At 42.4% G+C, this 16,364-nt stretch overlaps 2 protein-coding genes and 1 long non-coding RNA gene across 3 annotated transcripts in view; 2 read left to right on the top strand and 1 right to left on the bottom strand.

Annotated features, from left to right (window-relative positions):
- The window catches only part of LAMA3 (laminin subunit alpha 3), a 130,263-nt gene extending 125,353 nt beyond the window's left edge, over positions 1–4,910 (top strand). Inside the window, exons 74-78 of the mRNA XM_081919177.1 lie at positions 981–1,140; positions 1,393–1,523; positions 2,183–2,276; positions 3,145–3,264; positions 4,177–4,910. Of these exons, the coding sequence (XP_081775303.1) occupies positions 981–1,140; positions 1,393–1,523; positions 2,183–2,276; positions 3,145–3,264; positions 4,177–4,322 (651 nt within the window). The 3' untranslated portion in view covers positions 4,323–4,910. The remainder of the gene's footprint in view (positions 1–980; positions 1,141–1,392; positions 1,524–2,182; positions 2,277–3,144; positions 3,265–4,176) is intronic.
- LOC309374367 lies at positions 1,053–15,542 on the bottom strand. Its single transcript, XR_014170550.1, has 3 exons — positions 15,203–15,542; positions 3,627–3,792; positions 1,053–1,178 (listed from the first exon to the last, which is right to left on the bottom strand). It is a non-coding gene; the product is annotated as an uncharacterized lncRNA (long non-coding RNA).
- A 172-nt stretch (positions 15,543–15,714) lies between these two features.
- Positions 15,715–16,364, top strand: part of TTC39C (tetratricopeptide repeat domain 39C) — a 41,275-nt gene continuing 40,625 nt past the window's right edge. Inside the window, exon 1 of the mRNA XM_081919185.1 lies at positions 15,715–16,058. Coding sequence (XP_081775311.1) covers positions 15,922–16,058 — 137 coding nt within the window. The 5' untranslated portion in view covers positions 15,715–15,921. The remainder of the gene's footprint in view (positions 16,059–16,364) is intronic.

Genomic DNA, 16,364 nt, shown 5'->3' with positions numbered 1-16,364 from the left:
TTTGCTGGTGTGTGTTTGAATGCCACCTGAAAATAGTGGCAGTCTAGTTCTCACACTAACATGAGTTTGACCAAACTGCAGGAGGCAGTGGTAGACAGGAGTACCTGGCGTGCTCTGGTCCATGGGGCCATGAAGAGTCAGACATGACTAAACGACTAAACAACAACAAAGTTCTCACACGGAGTACTTCCAATCTGTGACAATTGCATTATTATTTTTACTACTTTATCTTTTTAAGAGGGAAAAAAAATCTCAAAGTGGTTTACAACACATTAAAACATAAAATTAAACAATCCAGAATAAAACATTACTGAAGAACTTTTAAAAAGTATACATTCAAAGCAACATAATTAACAGGAAACAGGAAAATATTTAAAAATAAAACTTTACTAAAGGAAATCAAATACAAAATGCACTTTTAAAACAGCATAATTAACAAGTGAATAAAATATTATCAGAAGCATAGAACATGTCTGTTGCTGCCAGTTCTGCCAATGGTGGCTCATGGCAGGTGGTGGCTGTGGAAGCTGAGGTTCAGTGCCCTGGGTCTGCACTAAGAGACAGCCAAGATGGTCTCTGGCCTCTTCAGCAGCCTCAGCTTTTGTAGCTGGAGTCAGTCAGGGCTCCACCCTCCCAGACTAGGTAGAAAAGGCCTGCAAGGTAGGGAGCTGGTCTTCTAGGTCTCACAGCCAAGATGGTCACTGGCATGTCACCTTCCAACTTGACTCCCACTGAGAAATATGGATGCACAAGTTTCATTTTGCAACAACTAGAGGGCCACAGGTTCCTCACCAATGTTCTAGCCTGACCCTGATTCCTTTGTAAAGTTAGAATACATATAGCTCTAGAGATTTTGACATTTCAAGATAGCCTAAAAACTGCATGATCTATTTAGGCATCTGCTCCTAGGCCAGCCAGCATGGAGTGATGCATTGTTCAAGTAAATATTATCATAATCTGTGTTGAATTTATATTTCCAGAGTATACCAAGAAAGAGTTTTGCAGGTTGCCTGAGAAACTTTAACGTGGAAGGAAAGCACATGCGTACATACCATCAGAACAGCGGTGTTCTGCCTTGCTTGGATAATGTTTTGGAGAATGGGATCTCTTTCTTCAACGAAGGGGGGCATATTGTCATTGGTAAGTATGGTGCAGAAATAGTTGGTTCTGAACACAAGCTGTGCATTCAATCAGAACAGAGATTCAGAGGTTGTGCATTCAGTCAGAACCCTTTTGGGACCAGGGACATCTTACAGAATGGGGGACTATATAATAACCATCTTAAAAGAAAAGACTCTTGGAACACATACACATCTTAGTAGCAAGTAACAATGTACAGTATAGAGCTGGCATCCCCTTTAACATGTTTTCCCAATTCTTTTTGCTTCACAGAAAATGCTTTTTCATTGAGCTTGGACTATAGGATTGTATTTAAGATTCGTTCAAGAAGCTTGAATGGCATTTTAATTCATACTGGCAGCAAACAGAGGAACTATTTAACTGTGTACATGGAAGGCGGCATGGTAGGTGTGATTCCATCTCTCCTCCGCCCCCCCCCCCGATTTGGTGAAGACAGAGTGGGTGAGGGGAAGGGAGCATCTACTTTGAACTACTAAGATCTAGTATCAGTATTTACAAAAGCCAGCTCCCAGACTTCTGTCACATTCAAGCATGACAAATGGAACTGGTGATGGACTATGCAGATGAAGAGATGGAGTTGTGCAAATAGAACCTGGCTCAGTTTTCATGGTTCCTATATATTTTTGTGGTACAGGGCAGCAGTATGGGACACATCTGACAATGGGCAAAATCTAAGTTTCACTGCAGACACTGGCATTGTCAAGGGCAGTGTAAGCCAAAGTCTTGTGATGTCAGTATAAATTATTAAATCAGCTTCAACTTAGCCATAACCACCTAGAAAACTCTTAACATGGCTACCTCCTTTTCACCAAAGTAATGCACCGAATATAAAACTCACTTTCTTGGCATTTCTGTGGATTGGAAGTATACCCAAAGATCAACAGCATAGCAATCTAGGGTTTACAAGTGAGACAACCGTCCCTAAAAGCATTGGTTAAATTAATCAGGCTCAGCAAATATTTCATCGTCACATTTTCTTGTGTCCATGCTTTTATTTTATTCCTTTTGTTGCTGCTAATTTAAAAGATGTCTGTTTTCACAGCTCACTGCCTCTGGTAATAATGGTGCTGGAGAGTTCTCAACGTCAGTCACGCCTCAGCAGTCTCTGTGTGATGGAAAATGGCACTCCGTAGCAGGTACTATGCAATCTCATTCACCAGTTCTTTAGAGGCAAGAAAATGAGAGTCAGACATTGCTGAGCTCTAAAAAAAAGTAGCACTTCATGCTTTTTAAAGATGACTAACTGAATTTCTAATGCATTTTTAACTAATTTTCTTTAAATGCATAACTTAATTTGTATCTGTTTAAGATGTATTTGTGTGCATTTTCAGTTTAGCTTGATATGAATTCTGACTATACACGTGTTATGAACACAATCTGTAAATTAGTTCAGAATAATCTAAGAGTAACCCCATAGATTTCAGTGGGACTACAGCAGGATTGTTCTAAAGCAAGGTGATTTATTGCTTTGGTTAACAGATCTATTAAGTAACATTAGACGGTGGATTGGTGGAGTCATATTTGCTCTTTTTCTCTGTAGCAGCTTTCCCACATGCTTTTCTCACTGGAATAACAATGAAATAAACTATACAGTACTGCAAATAACATTCCTGCATTCCAAACTACATATTACACTACAGCTGTAATATGTAGCTATTCTACCCTATTTTCCTTAGATCCTCCCACCCCCAGCTGTTCCTCCCCCCCAGGGTTTTCAGACCTACGGTTGCAAGGTGAACAGGTTTGGGGTAAAAGCTGCATGCGGAGAGGTAATTCAGGGAGAAAAGGGCTAGCAACCACCACCAGGCTAATATTTAAACATGGCTACCTCCAGACATATTGTATTTGTCTAGAATAGGTGTCTTGGAATTGTAGGTGAGGAAAGATTTTCATTCATAGATAGATCGATCAATCCAAGGAGAAAGGATATAAGTGAAGTATTACTGTGACTGAAACTGAGGAATGTCTTAATGAAAGGCATGTGATTCATGTGATTGTTTATAGTAACTCGGAAACAGAACATTGTGTACCTCGAAGTAGATGCAAAGATTAACTCCACCACTGGACCATCAGCTATGCTCTCCACCAGCCATGCTCAACCACTTTATTTTGGGAGAGTTCCAGGTAGGAAGACTCTTTCTGGTTAATCTTTCAGTACTGCTAACTTTTTTATTATTTTTTAAAGAAATGTATGTAATGAATGTGACAACCTTCTATCTGGAAAAACCGCATTCGGTCAAAAGAAAGTAGAATCTCTTTCTCATTCCTTATGAATAAGCCTTTCTCTTTGAAGGCCAAACTAGATGAGAAGTTAATTACATTAATGCAGATAACATGCACATTAATGAAATGAAAATGCAATTATTATTTTTTTAAAAAGTGTAAATAGTAGCCATGGGGACAAAAGCAGCAGGACCACAGAAGGGGGAAGAAAAGGTTTAATCCTTCCCCCTACCCCAGCTATCCCCAGTGACAAGTGGCCTTACCTTAAGAAAGCTGCTATTTATATCAGAAGTGAAGCTGATCATCATTGGTGTCAGTTGTGGCTTCCCTCCAGGGGCAAATGATGCATTTCCAAGATTTTGGAGGAGACACACAAGTCATCCCAACAAAGAACTTCAAAGTTCCAGCCAGTTCCATGGGAGCTTGATGCTTGCAAGGGAATATAGCATTGTCAAGCCAAGAGGCCAGTCAGGAAGAAAATAGATAGGAACAGGACCACAGCCAGGGAGTTTAGGTAGAAGGGGAGGGGGCAAGAGAAGATACTTGACTAGAGAGTTCTGTATTAATCTTTCTAAAGCTGTCCAATCAGTGGGACTGGAAAGAGAGCCTTTGTAAAATGTTAACATTTGTTGCAAAACATAGATGAATTCCAAGTAATTTTTAATAGCCATTATATAAGTTTATTTTGAATAGGAATAGGCATATACTGATTTCATTCCACTTCTACTGATAAAGAAAAACTGCAGTTTCTACAATTCTGTACCAAACCGCAATGTGCTGTATTCAACTTATCTTTATCCTTTCTCTTTACAGTAAATTTGGCAACACCGTGGCTTCCTGTTCAGGACGTGTTCCTTGGCTGTCTGAAGGGTGTTTCAATTAATGACAAACCTGTTTTAGTGAGCAAAATTTCAGATGTTCATGGTGTTGTCAGCTTGCAAGGGTGCCCTGTCAATTAAATTCCCCATGTATCTCCTCAGGATGAAATCTCCTTAATGTACTGTATGAATGCCACAATATGTTTTCATCTCTTCTAAACTGTGTGTTATTCTTGCCACTTATTTCTAACATGGTTTAAGGATGTATATATTTTTCAGAATTGTGGTCTGGGCCACCATTGTTAGATGCTTTGATATTTTGTTTGGCTTTTGCTGGGTACAATTCATTCCATATGATAAAGCCACATGAAATACAAAATGCTGTTGTACATAATACAATCAGGTGAGACTTTGTTCTCAGCCACAGTTGTGCATAACTAAAACACTTGTATTGACATAAAAGGCCAGTCCTGAGGCACCTGACATGACAAGCACTACCCAAATTAGAAATGAAAAATCTTTGGATTACAACCAGAATCTGACCTCGTTGGCAGAATTTTATAAAAATAGACAATTATGTTGGATTGCTGAACCAGATCTTTCTTATAAGTGTGCATTTGACAAAAATAATATAAACCTGAATATGAAGCACTTTAAAAGAATGGAATCCAAGAAGTTACAGTTTTAAGAGTTCTATGGCCAAATAAATGCAATTTGCTTTTAAAAAAATATCTGTATGTTTATTGTATTTACACATGGCACTATTTTGAACAACTTTAATCAAAATAATTTGGCTGAATAAGGACAATAAGTTTCAGCCCACTATCTTTTACTTAATATGCATAAAATATCTCTATGTGGTATAATTTCCTCCTATAATAACAGAAGTGAGAAAGATGCTGTGCCCTTTTGTGTGTGTGGAGAAAATGAAGGTAGTTTGATCTTCCGTGAGTGTTTCAGTCTGGAGACTGCAAGATCTGCAACCAGAGGTATTCTTTCACACGTCTAGAAAATTCAACTGGTTCATGATTTATCTACATCTTAGACTGCCATTTTTTCAGGGTTTCCTTCCACCTTTTTTACCTTTATACCAGCCCACTTAAAAAAATAACAATTAAGAAATACCTGAGCAATGTGGGCTGCAATGATACACTCAATTCTACCATCAATTGCGTATTTTAAAGAAGATGATGTTTCTTATGAGAAACACATACATTTCAGAAACCAGTTTAGTAATCCTATGGTCCTGCCATGCTGGCAGCCAGCTTACACCTGTATAATGCAGGGATGAAGGAATCAGTATATTTCCAGTCATTCTCACGGTAGACCCATTGAAAGGAGTGGACTTAAATAATTATGAATAACATAATTCCATTTGTTTCAGTGGGCGTGCGCCGACTTAGTTGGGTACCACTCATTGCTCATAGATACTTGGACTTTGCTAAGAATCCCTTCCTCACTAGAATATTAGCACCTCCTATCACTGTGGCACCCAATAGGATATGTATTGTTTTAATAATAAGTTGAAAGAGGTACAACCCTGTCTATAAATTAATAAAACCATAAAAGTAATTAACCGTCCTGTTACCTGGCCAGTAACATTTGGGAGGTTTCCTCCTTTTGCCCACTTCTTAATTTCCTCATCCTGGTCCTGTTAGCTCCAAAAAAACTCCCATAGAAAAACTTGCTGCTCGTTATCAGCTCTGTGGCTTGGATTAGTGTTAGCATTCATACTTTACTTCCACAAACCATTTCCTCGTTTGCTCAATAGCACTGAAGTTCAACCACATGGTTCACAAGTCATGTTTGTCGAGAGCAAAAGGAGTCACAGCAATGCAACCTATACAACTTGCTTTCTAACCTTGCCTTCTCTTTCTGCTTGTTTCACTTTGCATAATATATAGGGAAGCATCCAGCTCCTAAAAAAAAGGGATAGTCACATTTATGTGTGCATAGTGCACCATTAAACAAGTGCCTATTTGCAGCTGTGACTAGTAATTATCTATCCTATTATTTTTCCATGCCTCCTCTGGTCCATTTCCTTGCTTTCGTTTGCAAAGTCAGCTGAAGTACAGATCCCCTCTATAGCCCGCAAAAAAGCAGCGCCAGTTTAACATGTGTACAGATAAGCCAAAGCATGGTAATTCAACAGCATATTTCAACAAACCATTGGATGCTGCTGTGGTAAGACCTAACCTTTGGTAAGCTGAAAGAGGAAGTGACCACTGTAATTGGTTTTGCCCTGTTGTACGATTGCATTGAACTGATGGTCTTCTGGCCCTTCCAGATGGATGATTCTCTGAGTATCCTCCCTGAGCCCCTGGCATGAGGCAGCCTATGGATCTAAGCAAGCGGTTACACAAGATGACAAGCCCCTAATACACCTACCATGAATACCATCATCAGAGCTGCTGTACTAATCCAGGAAAGACAGCTTTTCATGAGAGTTAAGTGGCACCATCAGAAACTGTAATAGTGGCTTTGTTGGAGCATAGTGTCAACACTCTTTTTGCAGCAGTATTAAAGGAAGCATATCCTGTTTCCATTTACAAGCACCACTCCCTACTTATTCACCTTTTGCTTAAGATCTCATTATTCATTTGCCCTAGCATAGCATGTTGACATACTGCCTCTCTGCACTCATAATACAATAATTCATCAACATGACAAAAGCCTGGTGCAGGTGGGGGGAAAAACCATGCAGGCTGCAGAAGTTGAACAAAGTATGCTCATCACCTGTACACCCCTGTTTTAGTAGATTAGTATTACCTCCTGAAAGGAACCTCTGCTAGATTCTTTAGCAATCTGTTTTACAGGCTGTGACATTTTTTTTTCTAAAAGGGGTGCAGCAGTGAACTGGAAACTTGCCTTAAGCCCCTTGTTAATCCCTTTCTCTACAAGAAACAATTAAAGAGGAGTGTTAGCGGGGTCTGTAACCTGAAGCGTCTGTGATCCCAAGGTACCACTGTAAAGGTAAAGGATCCCTGACAGTTAAATCCAGTCGTGAACAACTCTGGGGTTGCGGCGCTCATCTTGCTCTATAGGCCGAGGGAGCCGCCGTTTGTCCACAAACAGTTTTTCCGGGTCATGTGGCCAGCATGACTAAGCCGCTTCTGGCGAAACCAGAGCAGCGCACGGAAACACCATTTACCTTCCTGCTGGAAGTATTTATCTACTTGCACTTTGACATGCTTTTGAACTGCTAGGTTGGCAGGAGCTGGGACCGAGCAATGGGAGCTCACCCCGTTGCAGGGATTCGAACCGCCGACCTTCCTATCGGCAAGCCCTAAGCTTTGTGGTTTAGACCACAGCGCCACCTGTGTCCCTGAATAGCTGCTCTATGTTCCCCCTAATTCCAGCTCACATACTCCTGCCTAGGACAGCCCCAAGATACTTTGCTGGCTGAGGCAAAGGACAAGATGGTACCACTCCACATACAGATATTAAATGGACTGAGATAAATCTTGGCTGGGGTGGTGGGAGCAGGAACCCAGCAACAAGAGGGCCACAGGTTCCCCATATTTAATTTAACATTTGAAAAAGGATGGCAGGCAGATCCCCTGTCACAGCCTCCCCTTTGAAATAGATGCAGAATGAAACAAGACGTTGGAATTGGACAGCTATCAGGATGAGGCTGCTTTACTATTTTCCTTCAGCTGCTTTTTCCCCCTGAAAAGGAAGATATAAGGTGTCTCCATATCCTTCCCCCTGTGGGTAGGAAAGTGACTTGGGGATTATTTTAAGCCGACAGATATCAAGAGGGGAAAGGATCAAGCACATATAAACACAAACAGTTCTCTTCCAGTTTCAGCTTCGTGAACTGGCTTTTCCTTAGAAAAACAAATAAGCCAGCATTGTGACCTCCAGTGTCTTGAGAATGGAGGGAAGGCATGAAGGCCTTTGACTAAAGCTTATCTAAGCATTAAGAGCCCTAACCCAGCTGTTGCCCATGGATAATGCTGTCACTTGAACGTACATGAAAATTATTGTGCTTGAATGCACACATTTAATACACTTAATTGAGGAAGAGTCCTTCATGTTCAGGCATACAAAGGGAAACAAAGACTTGTATCAGTCCCACTCCTAAAACACATATTACAGTCATTTATTTTCCCAAGCACATGTGGCAAAACCTTTCAGATTACAAAACTGTATTTCTCAGGGATGCTATATCAGATGTTAGAAACAAACACTCTCCCCAGTACAGTATGTACAATCTCTTTCCAGAGTCAATATTGTGTGAGCCCTCATTTATTACTAGGGCCAAACTGGACATGACATAGATTTGTAATCAGAATTTTGGGTGGGGTGTTTGTGTGTTTCAGTTCAAAGCTGCCATGATAGTTTGCTGAGTGTTTAACCCTATGGCTTTGGATCTGGGTATCTGAATGCCCTTCTGCTTTCACAATAACCTGTGACTACATTACAGTCATCCTTTGAGGCCTTTTTCTGGCTCTTCTGCCTCTGGAGGTGCAGGCAGTGACCGTAGGGAGAGAGACTTCTTGATTGTGGCATCCACCCTATGGAATGCTCCCCCCAGGGAAGCTCACCCAGTACCTAGTTCTAGGTGAGGAATTTTTCGTTGACTTGGATTTTAAACCCATATTCTACTGTTTGATTGCTATACAATTTGTTTTGAATTACCAATTAATTTTACTGTTTTATTCATTGTTCAGCCTTAGCTGAAGCCCCCTTGAGAATGGAAACACTAAGGTAGATGAGAAAACTATTTCTCCTCCTCCAATGGTGATGTTCGATTCCAACTCCCATCAGCCCTAGTCAACTGGGCCACAGTCAAGCATGATGGGAGCTGTAGTCCAACATCTGGAGGGCAATAAGTTTCCAAACTGAACAGTAAAATGTATGTTACAAGTGATTTAGAGTTACTCACTCACTGTAATTGGTTGTGCCTGGACTTAAGTACAGCGCTTTGTGCATAATGTCAGTGAGTCAGAGGCACTGTCAGTCACAAGGAACACAAGGTGATAGCTGGGGGACCAAATCAGTCCATTCCTATATATGCCTACCTAGAAGTAATTCCCGTGGAGTTCAAGTGAAGGATTTTTGCCATAAAGGATCAAATGTAATACAATCTCTGGAAAGGTTAACAGCTCTAGCATTATTACTATGTTCACCCGAGAAACTAGCTATTCTGGAAAGGACAGCAAAATAAGAGCTAGTTAATTATAGACTAAAACCCTTGCTTAAACCTCACTTTACTGAAATGACCCTGAGGGCAAAGATGTTAGGTATTTGTACATCAAACCAAAACAGGTACTGAAGGTGGAATAGACTTCCCTGTATTGCACTTCACAAGGTTACTCAAGTACATTTTGTTATGTTCTCAGGGTTATTCAGCAATCAGTTTCTGTACTGCAGCTATGAGTGGCTTAACTTGTAGAAATTTTATATTGAGAATATGTGTTGAGAATAGCAATAATGAATATTTTGATTTATTTCACACACACACACACACAAACAAACACACACATCCAATGCTGACATGTTATTGAAAACTGATTCCCTGCCACCCAATTTGTGTACCTGTTTATTTATTTAAAAGACTGTCTCTAGGGGTGACTAACATTAAGAGTTATGATGGATCAGACCAAAGGCCTATTTGGTCCATCATCCTCTTCCCACAGAGGATATGAGGCCAATAGCTGCCTCCCATTATTGTTCCTCAGCAGCTGGTGTTCAGAAGCACACTGCCTTTGATTCTCAATGCAGTATATAGACATCATAACTGGTCTGAGAGAACACAATGTTCTTTGTGTGTACGCGCGCGCACACACATGCCTAAGCAAGGCTGTCATATGATAATAATTTTACCAGCATGGACTAATCTTGAATCGATTGATTTAGGGGCTGAAAGGCCCTTCTATGCCTTGATTTCATTATTTCATTACTGAAATAATCTGCCTAGACACAGGGCCCCATGGAAGTGCATGGAAGGAAGGCTGCACCATAACCCTCAAGACTGGGAAATGAGTCAAATGCGCACTGTATACATGATACATTCCTTTACATCGAAGAGGATGGGGAAGTTTGTGCTCATGTTGACCTTCATTTGCACAATGTCAATATTTCTATGGGTGCCTCACAGTTCACTGATGCTGCAATCCTTGTCCCCCCAAAGTCCTATTGAGTTTAGTGGGACTTACTCCCATGTAAGTAAGTATAGGAGCATTTGAGTCATCATCCAGCTTGCACTTGCTACAAGTGTACTATTACAAACATGGCACAGGTGTTACAGGTCACTGCAGCAGCTCCCTCACCCTCCATGTCTCTGGTCCTATACACACCAAGAGACAGAACTCTGGTCCTCCCCCTTAAACTCTCCTGCTAAACGCCCTTGCAAACGCCCCTGTTTACGAGGTCTATTTGCAAGCTCCCAGGATCTGGACTGTGCTAAGTTTGACTGCTGCTGGTTGCTAACTCCCATCTCAGTTGGCTTCCTCTTAGCTGTAACGCCTCCCCCTCAGATCCTGTGTTCCCACAAAGCAATCAGCCACACACACTCTGAGGCTCCAGAAGACACAAGCTCACTCTCTTCAGTCTCCTTCTGCAATCCTTGTCCCTATTTGTGAGGTCTGGTTGCGAACTCTGGTGGTGAGCTCCAAGGTTCAGCACTAAGCTAAGCTTGAACACCTTTGCCATCATGAGGAGTTAGAAAGCCTTCCCCTGCCATATAAAGTCCCCATCCTCTTTTTAAAGGATGCAGTTTAATCTGCAAGAGGTGCAGCCAATCAACACCCCCTCCGCATTTAACAGGACTAGGCAAATATTGCCCATTAATTCATAAATTATATTTATATTTTGCTTTTCATCCACAATGGGCTTTTTAAGTGGCTGGCTGTGTTAGTAGGTAAACCCAGATGTATGGTAATGTGATAGAAAAAGCACTGGAAACAGCTCAGAAAGCTTCAAATCACTATTTTGGGGTTAGGTCCAACAATTCTGGGATCTTCTTTTAAAAAGCTGCACAGCCCTACCAATACCAATCCAGTTTTATTCTGTTCCCATCAACTTTTAAAAAACTGAAGTCCTGCAAATCAGCCTTTATTACTATGCAACAGACTTTGCCTGCAAGCAACCCTGCAGCATGGCTGATCTCTTGATGTTCCATAGTAAAGAGATTAAATGCACTTTATTAACGCAGGAAAAGGACTATAAAACTATTAACAACAGGCTGTAACACTAAACAGCAGCAGTAAAATTGCCTGATCACTGCTGTTTGAAGTACGTCATGTTTGCTTTAATGTAGTGGAAATACAGTTTTCAACACCACAAATCCTCCTAAGCATTTGGCACAACTTGATTGTAAGTAGGCCATACAGAGTTAACTAAAGAGCATGGTCCTCACACTTTGCAGGGAACTCCACAGATAGCAAATAAGTACCTAAGTCCTGTGCCCTCCATGATTTTTGCTTGGCTAAATTGCAAACCACATGATGAGTAGTGGTTATGAAGGCAAATCTAAATGTAAGAAATACATCGAGGCTGTCTGTTTTCAGATTACATTTCATCTGTTTGTTTATTCCATTATGTTTATATACCACATTTCCTCTAAGGAACTCAAGGTACTTTTCATGATTCTAACCCTCCCCTCATTTATCTTCACAACAACCCTGTGAGGTAGGTTAGGCTGACAGGGACTAGCCCCAGGTCAACCTGTGAGCTTCATGGATGAATATGGCTCACATGGCGTATATACCAAATGTTTGCTGGGTGGGGTGTGTGCAGGATCATGTCCCAACGAAACCCAAATGTGTTTGGTCTGTTCTCTGAACATACTGTGCAAGTCTTTCAATGCAACCAGGGGCCTGATCCGTCTGTCTCAACATATATCAAATCTACATGTCTTATGAACAGGATATTAGGGAACCCTGCAGAACAGCCCAGTGATGACTAGGTGTGCTCAGTGACCATAGAATGCTGATGGACTGTTGGAGATAAGGACTAGAAAACCAGAGAGAAAGGAGTATCCGTGTGACTGGAATTCTGAAAGGAAACACACCCCACTGCAAAATTTTGTTGCAGATTTCGCTTGCAACCAGTCTGTATGTTATCTGAAATTTTAAATGGTTAAAGTCTCATGGCTAAATTCAGTGGTACTTAATTCTGAGAAAACATGCATAGGAATCGGCCGAACATCACATACAAGGATTTGTTATCACTCTGAATTCGATACAGCTAGGAAATTGTTATTTGCTTTCAGTAGAAACTGCCAGCTCTACTGTTAGGCAAGGGAGTATATCACTTTAGGTGGCAGATTTTAGAAGGATCACGGGTTGTCCCTCTCCAATTTGGGCTGAATGATAGGAAGATTGCTTGAGTGTTTAAATATGAACCTACATAGAAAAGAACCACCTCTTTAGATTTAACTTCTATCCTGGCCAACTAAAAGGATTGAAAACTCATGCATTTAAAAAAAATTGAGACCATTTTTGATTATGCAGAGCACAGCCTGTGCTGTCAGATGACAATCACTTAAAGCAAGGACTCATATGCCAAAGAGCTGTAACATTTTTGATACAAGGACTTTTAAATTTCAGTAATAAATGAAGCCCTACAATCTATTTCAGGCAGGTTTGGGATATTTTTAGCAGCATCGATTCTGGTAAATAAATGGGTTCTTTTAAATGGCTTCTGCGGAAAGCAAGGCTTTGCAAGGTGCTCAGCCATCTTTTAGCAAGATTTCAAAGATTTTTGTTGCTGAATTCTAATACCACAATCCTTACTGTCTGAAATCCTTTTCTTGCTTGCCTGTAAAGCAGTCACTAGTAGGCAAAACAACTTGGCAGTACAGTGCTTAGGATCAGTTTTTAAATGTTAATGCTATGTCTCTTGCAGCAGGATGAGGAGTCCAGGTGAAGTATGTTGAATACACTGATGCATTGACAAGCAACAGCACACAGTATACATGCACCAGAAAATCCAGAAAGCTCTAGCCATATACCTGTGTGTACTTAATTCCTAGCTGCTACTTAAACTCAGAACAGTCCCTGTTAAGAACGATATTAGTGGGAACTAGGATATTAAGCCTTCGTAGCTCAGTCAGTAGAACATAAGACTCTTAATCTCAGGGTTGTGTATTCACAACTGGGCAAAATATTCCTGCATTTTGGGAGTCGGACTAGATGACTCTTGTGGTTCCTTCTAACACTACAACTCTATGATTCTATGCGCATCTTCTTCCCTTAGTTACTACTTGCATCTAAGAGGACAAATAACAACAACAACAATATAAATTTTTATACCCTGTCCTTCTTGGCCAGGGCCGGGCTCAGGGCGGCTAACACCAAATATAAATTACAATAAAACATAATAGGAAAAAAGGCGGGGACAGTTAATTAAAATACGGCTTAAAATGCAGCCTCATTTTAGTAGTAGCCCATAAATCAAGACCATAAAGGGAGGAAACATCAGATATTCACCAGAGCCAGCTATCCATGCTGGTCCTACATGAGCCAGCAAAAAAGCCAAGGGAAAATTTACATACCAAATCCCATATAAGGGGTCAGAGTGAGTCCAAGCCGAAGGCCAGGCGGAACAGCTCCATCTTGCAGGCCCTGCGGAAAGATGTCAAATCCCGCAGGGCCCTGGTCTCTTGTGTCAGAGAGTTCCACGAAGTTGGGGCCAGGGCTGAAAAGGCCCTGGCCCTAGTTGAGACCAATCTAACTTCCTTGAGGCTCAGAACCTCCAACATTTTGTTATTTATGGACCTTAAGGTCCTCCTTGGGGCATAAAGAAAAAGCAACAGCAAGGAAGGAGGACAGGAGATTCTGGGGTTTGGCAATGGGGCCCCTGCAAATTGTGGGCCTGAGACCGCTCACCTCCAACCTGAGTGTCACAGTCAGTTTTGACAGTGAGCAAATAGCCTCCCCTCCCCTGCTGCTCACAATCTTCAGTCCTACATAATTGGAAATTTATATTTGGTATTTCATTTTATTTTTAATCCAGTAGTTTCTGCATTATTATCCTTGTGTGTGGCTTCTTGCAGCTTAAATGACAGCTGTGTCAATAAACATTCAAGATTTTAAAACTGTGTGCTTGTTCATCAGCAATAGCCTTTACTTGTCTACTTAGACGCAAGCCCCTTAAGTTCAATTAAACTTATTCTCAGGTAAGCATGTACAGGATTTCAGTTTGGATTCAATCCATTGCCATTAGGAGGAAAATCTGCCCTTTCCTGTTCAATTTTCTGTGTTAAACTGCAGTCACATGTTTACACTGAATTTGGGCCAAGGCTTGGCCTCACAATCTGCTTTGGAGTCCAGGGTTTGTCCTTGAAAGAATAACGAGAGGGAGGGCAACCTCCTTGAACATGTTTAGAGAACTTTTCCTGCTGCTGTCAGACACCTGGTATTAGGAGGCAGGGCTTCTATGACAAGGGGAATATAAAGTAAAAACACAGCTTCAACTTCTCACATTCACTAATGCAGCAATGCAGGCAGAAATATAATTGTAACATATTACATCGTGGTGTCTCTGGCATTTTTATTTCAAGTCTCCTGAGATATTTTGCTTCAGAAAACCATATATATTATGGAGACACTTGATAAATTGCTGTATAGGCACAGCACACACACAGTCATAGCAGCGTTATCGTGATTTGTTCACTCTAAGGAGAAATTACAGCTAAATCAAAACACACAAAGGTTTTTTTAAACGGACATTTGACAGAATGTTTGAAAATATAGTTCAATTGTGCAGAGTATCACATTTCAACTGCTGGCAGGAAGTGTATCTTATATTTTAATACATCTATTTTAGTACAGTGCTTGGAAATTTTTAGGCACTTTGTAAGTACTGCATTAAATAACAATAATCCTTTACTGCTGCAGTCTTAAGCACACCGACCAGACAGAAAGCCCCACTGACGAATTTCACATCGATTCCTCCCCCCCCGCCGCCGCCTTTTTATGTTGTTAGCCCACCACACTTATGACCGAGAGGCAGGACTTAAAAGCTTGGAAACAAGCACATATACGTATGTTGAAATCGGTGTAACTTACTTCTGAGCAAACATGCACCGGAGAGGACTGGGCTATGTAGGTCTGTTAACTAGGATGGTTAGATGGTGGAACCTCCACATTCAGCAGCAGCCTATCTTTGAAGACTTTAAGAGAGGCATCTGTTCTGCCACTGCTGGAAACAAAGCACTGCATCAGGTGCACCCTTCAGCCCCCTTGATGCTTAGAGGTGGCGGACTAAATATAAAGCTTACACCCCCCTTCCAAAACCTTCCCCCCTTCTTTTTCCTCTTTTTTCGGTTTGTTAAAGAAGCCACCTTCACCCGCTGACGCCACCAGGAGGAGCAAACAGGAACTCTCCCCATGGCGTCCCGCCCCAGATCTCTCCCCTTTGGAACCCCGAGCAGCCACTCCGAGCAGGTGCCAACGGCGGCTGACTGAGGGCAGCGGCTTCGGCGCCAGAGGCACGCAGGCTCACGCACTGCCCCGCGCAGGCGCGCCAGCGGCAAGCCCTCGCTCCGAGGGCTGCGGAGTCGCCTTAGCTAACCGGTTGCGCTACTCGCGTCGGGCCGGCGAAGGGGAGAGCGGGCGGTTGCCGCTGAGGGAGGAGGGGCCGCGAAGGGCGGCGGGAACGAGCCTCGGCTTTGTTTGCGCGTCTTTATATCCCTCTGCGCTAGCCCAGCCTCTCCGCTTGCCGGCGCCCGTGCAGGAGGAGGAGGAGGACGGAGCCTGCTGGGCGGGTCTCCCACCTGCCCATTGCCATGGCCGGCTCCGAGCAGGACGGCGGCACCGGCGAGGCGCCGCTGCCCCTCGAGGACTCCGAGCTGGCGCTGGCCGGCATCAACATGCTGCTCAACAACGGCTTCCGGGAGTCCGACCAGCTCTTCAGGAAATACAGGTACCCGCCATCCTCTCTCTCTCTCTCTCTCTGGCCCCCCAAGGACCTTGCAGTCTAAACTGGGGGCACGTGAGAAGCGACGGATCTCCAGCCTAAATTTAAGCCGCCCCCCCGGCCCGCTTTTCTTTTTTGGAATGATAACCGTTAGGGTTGCCTTTGGGTGCATGGAGGCTCGCCCGCCAGAAGCCCTCCACCTGCTCCTCTCTCCCTTGCCACCCTAGCAATGTGCGCCACTTGTCCTTCTCCCTTTGTTGTGCTTGGCGTTGCTGCCCTCGCTGCTGCACCTAGAACTCGGCCCTCGCTGGT

This window comes from Podarcis melisellensis (assembly GCF_964234715.1).
Source record: "Podarcis melisellensis genome assembly, chromosome: 7".
NCBI lineage: Eukaryota > Metazoa > Chordata > Lepidosauria > Squamata > Lacertidae > Podarcis > Podarcis melisellensis.
The sequence above is the reverse complement of the archived record's forward strand: the minus strand, read 5'-3'. Positions and strand labels throughout refer to the sequence as shown.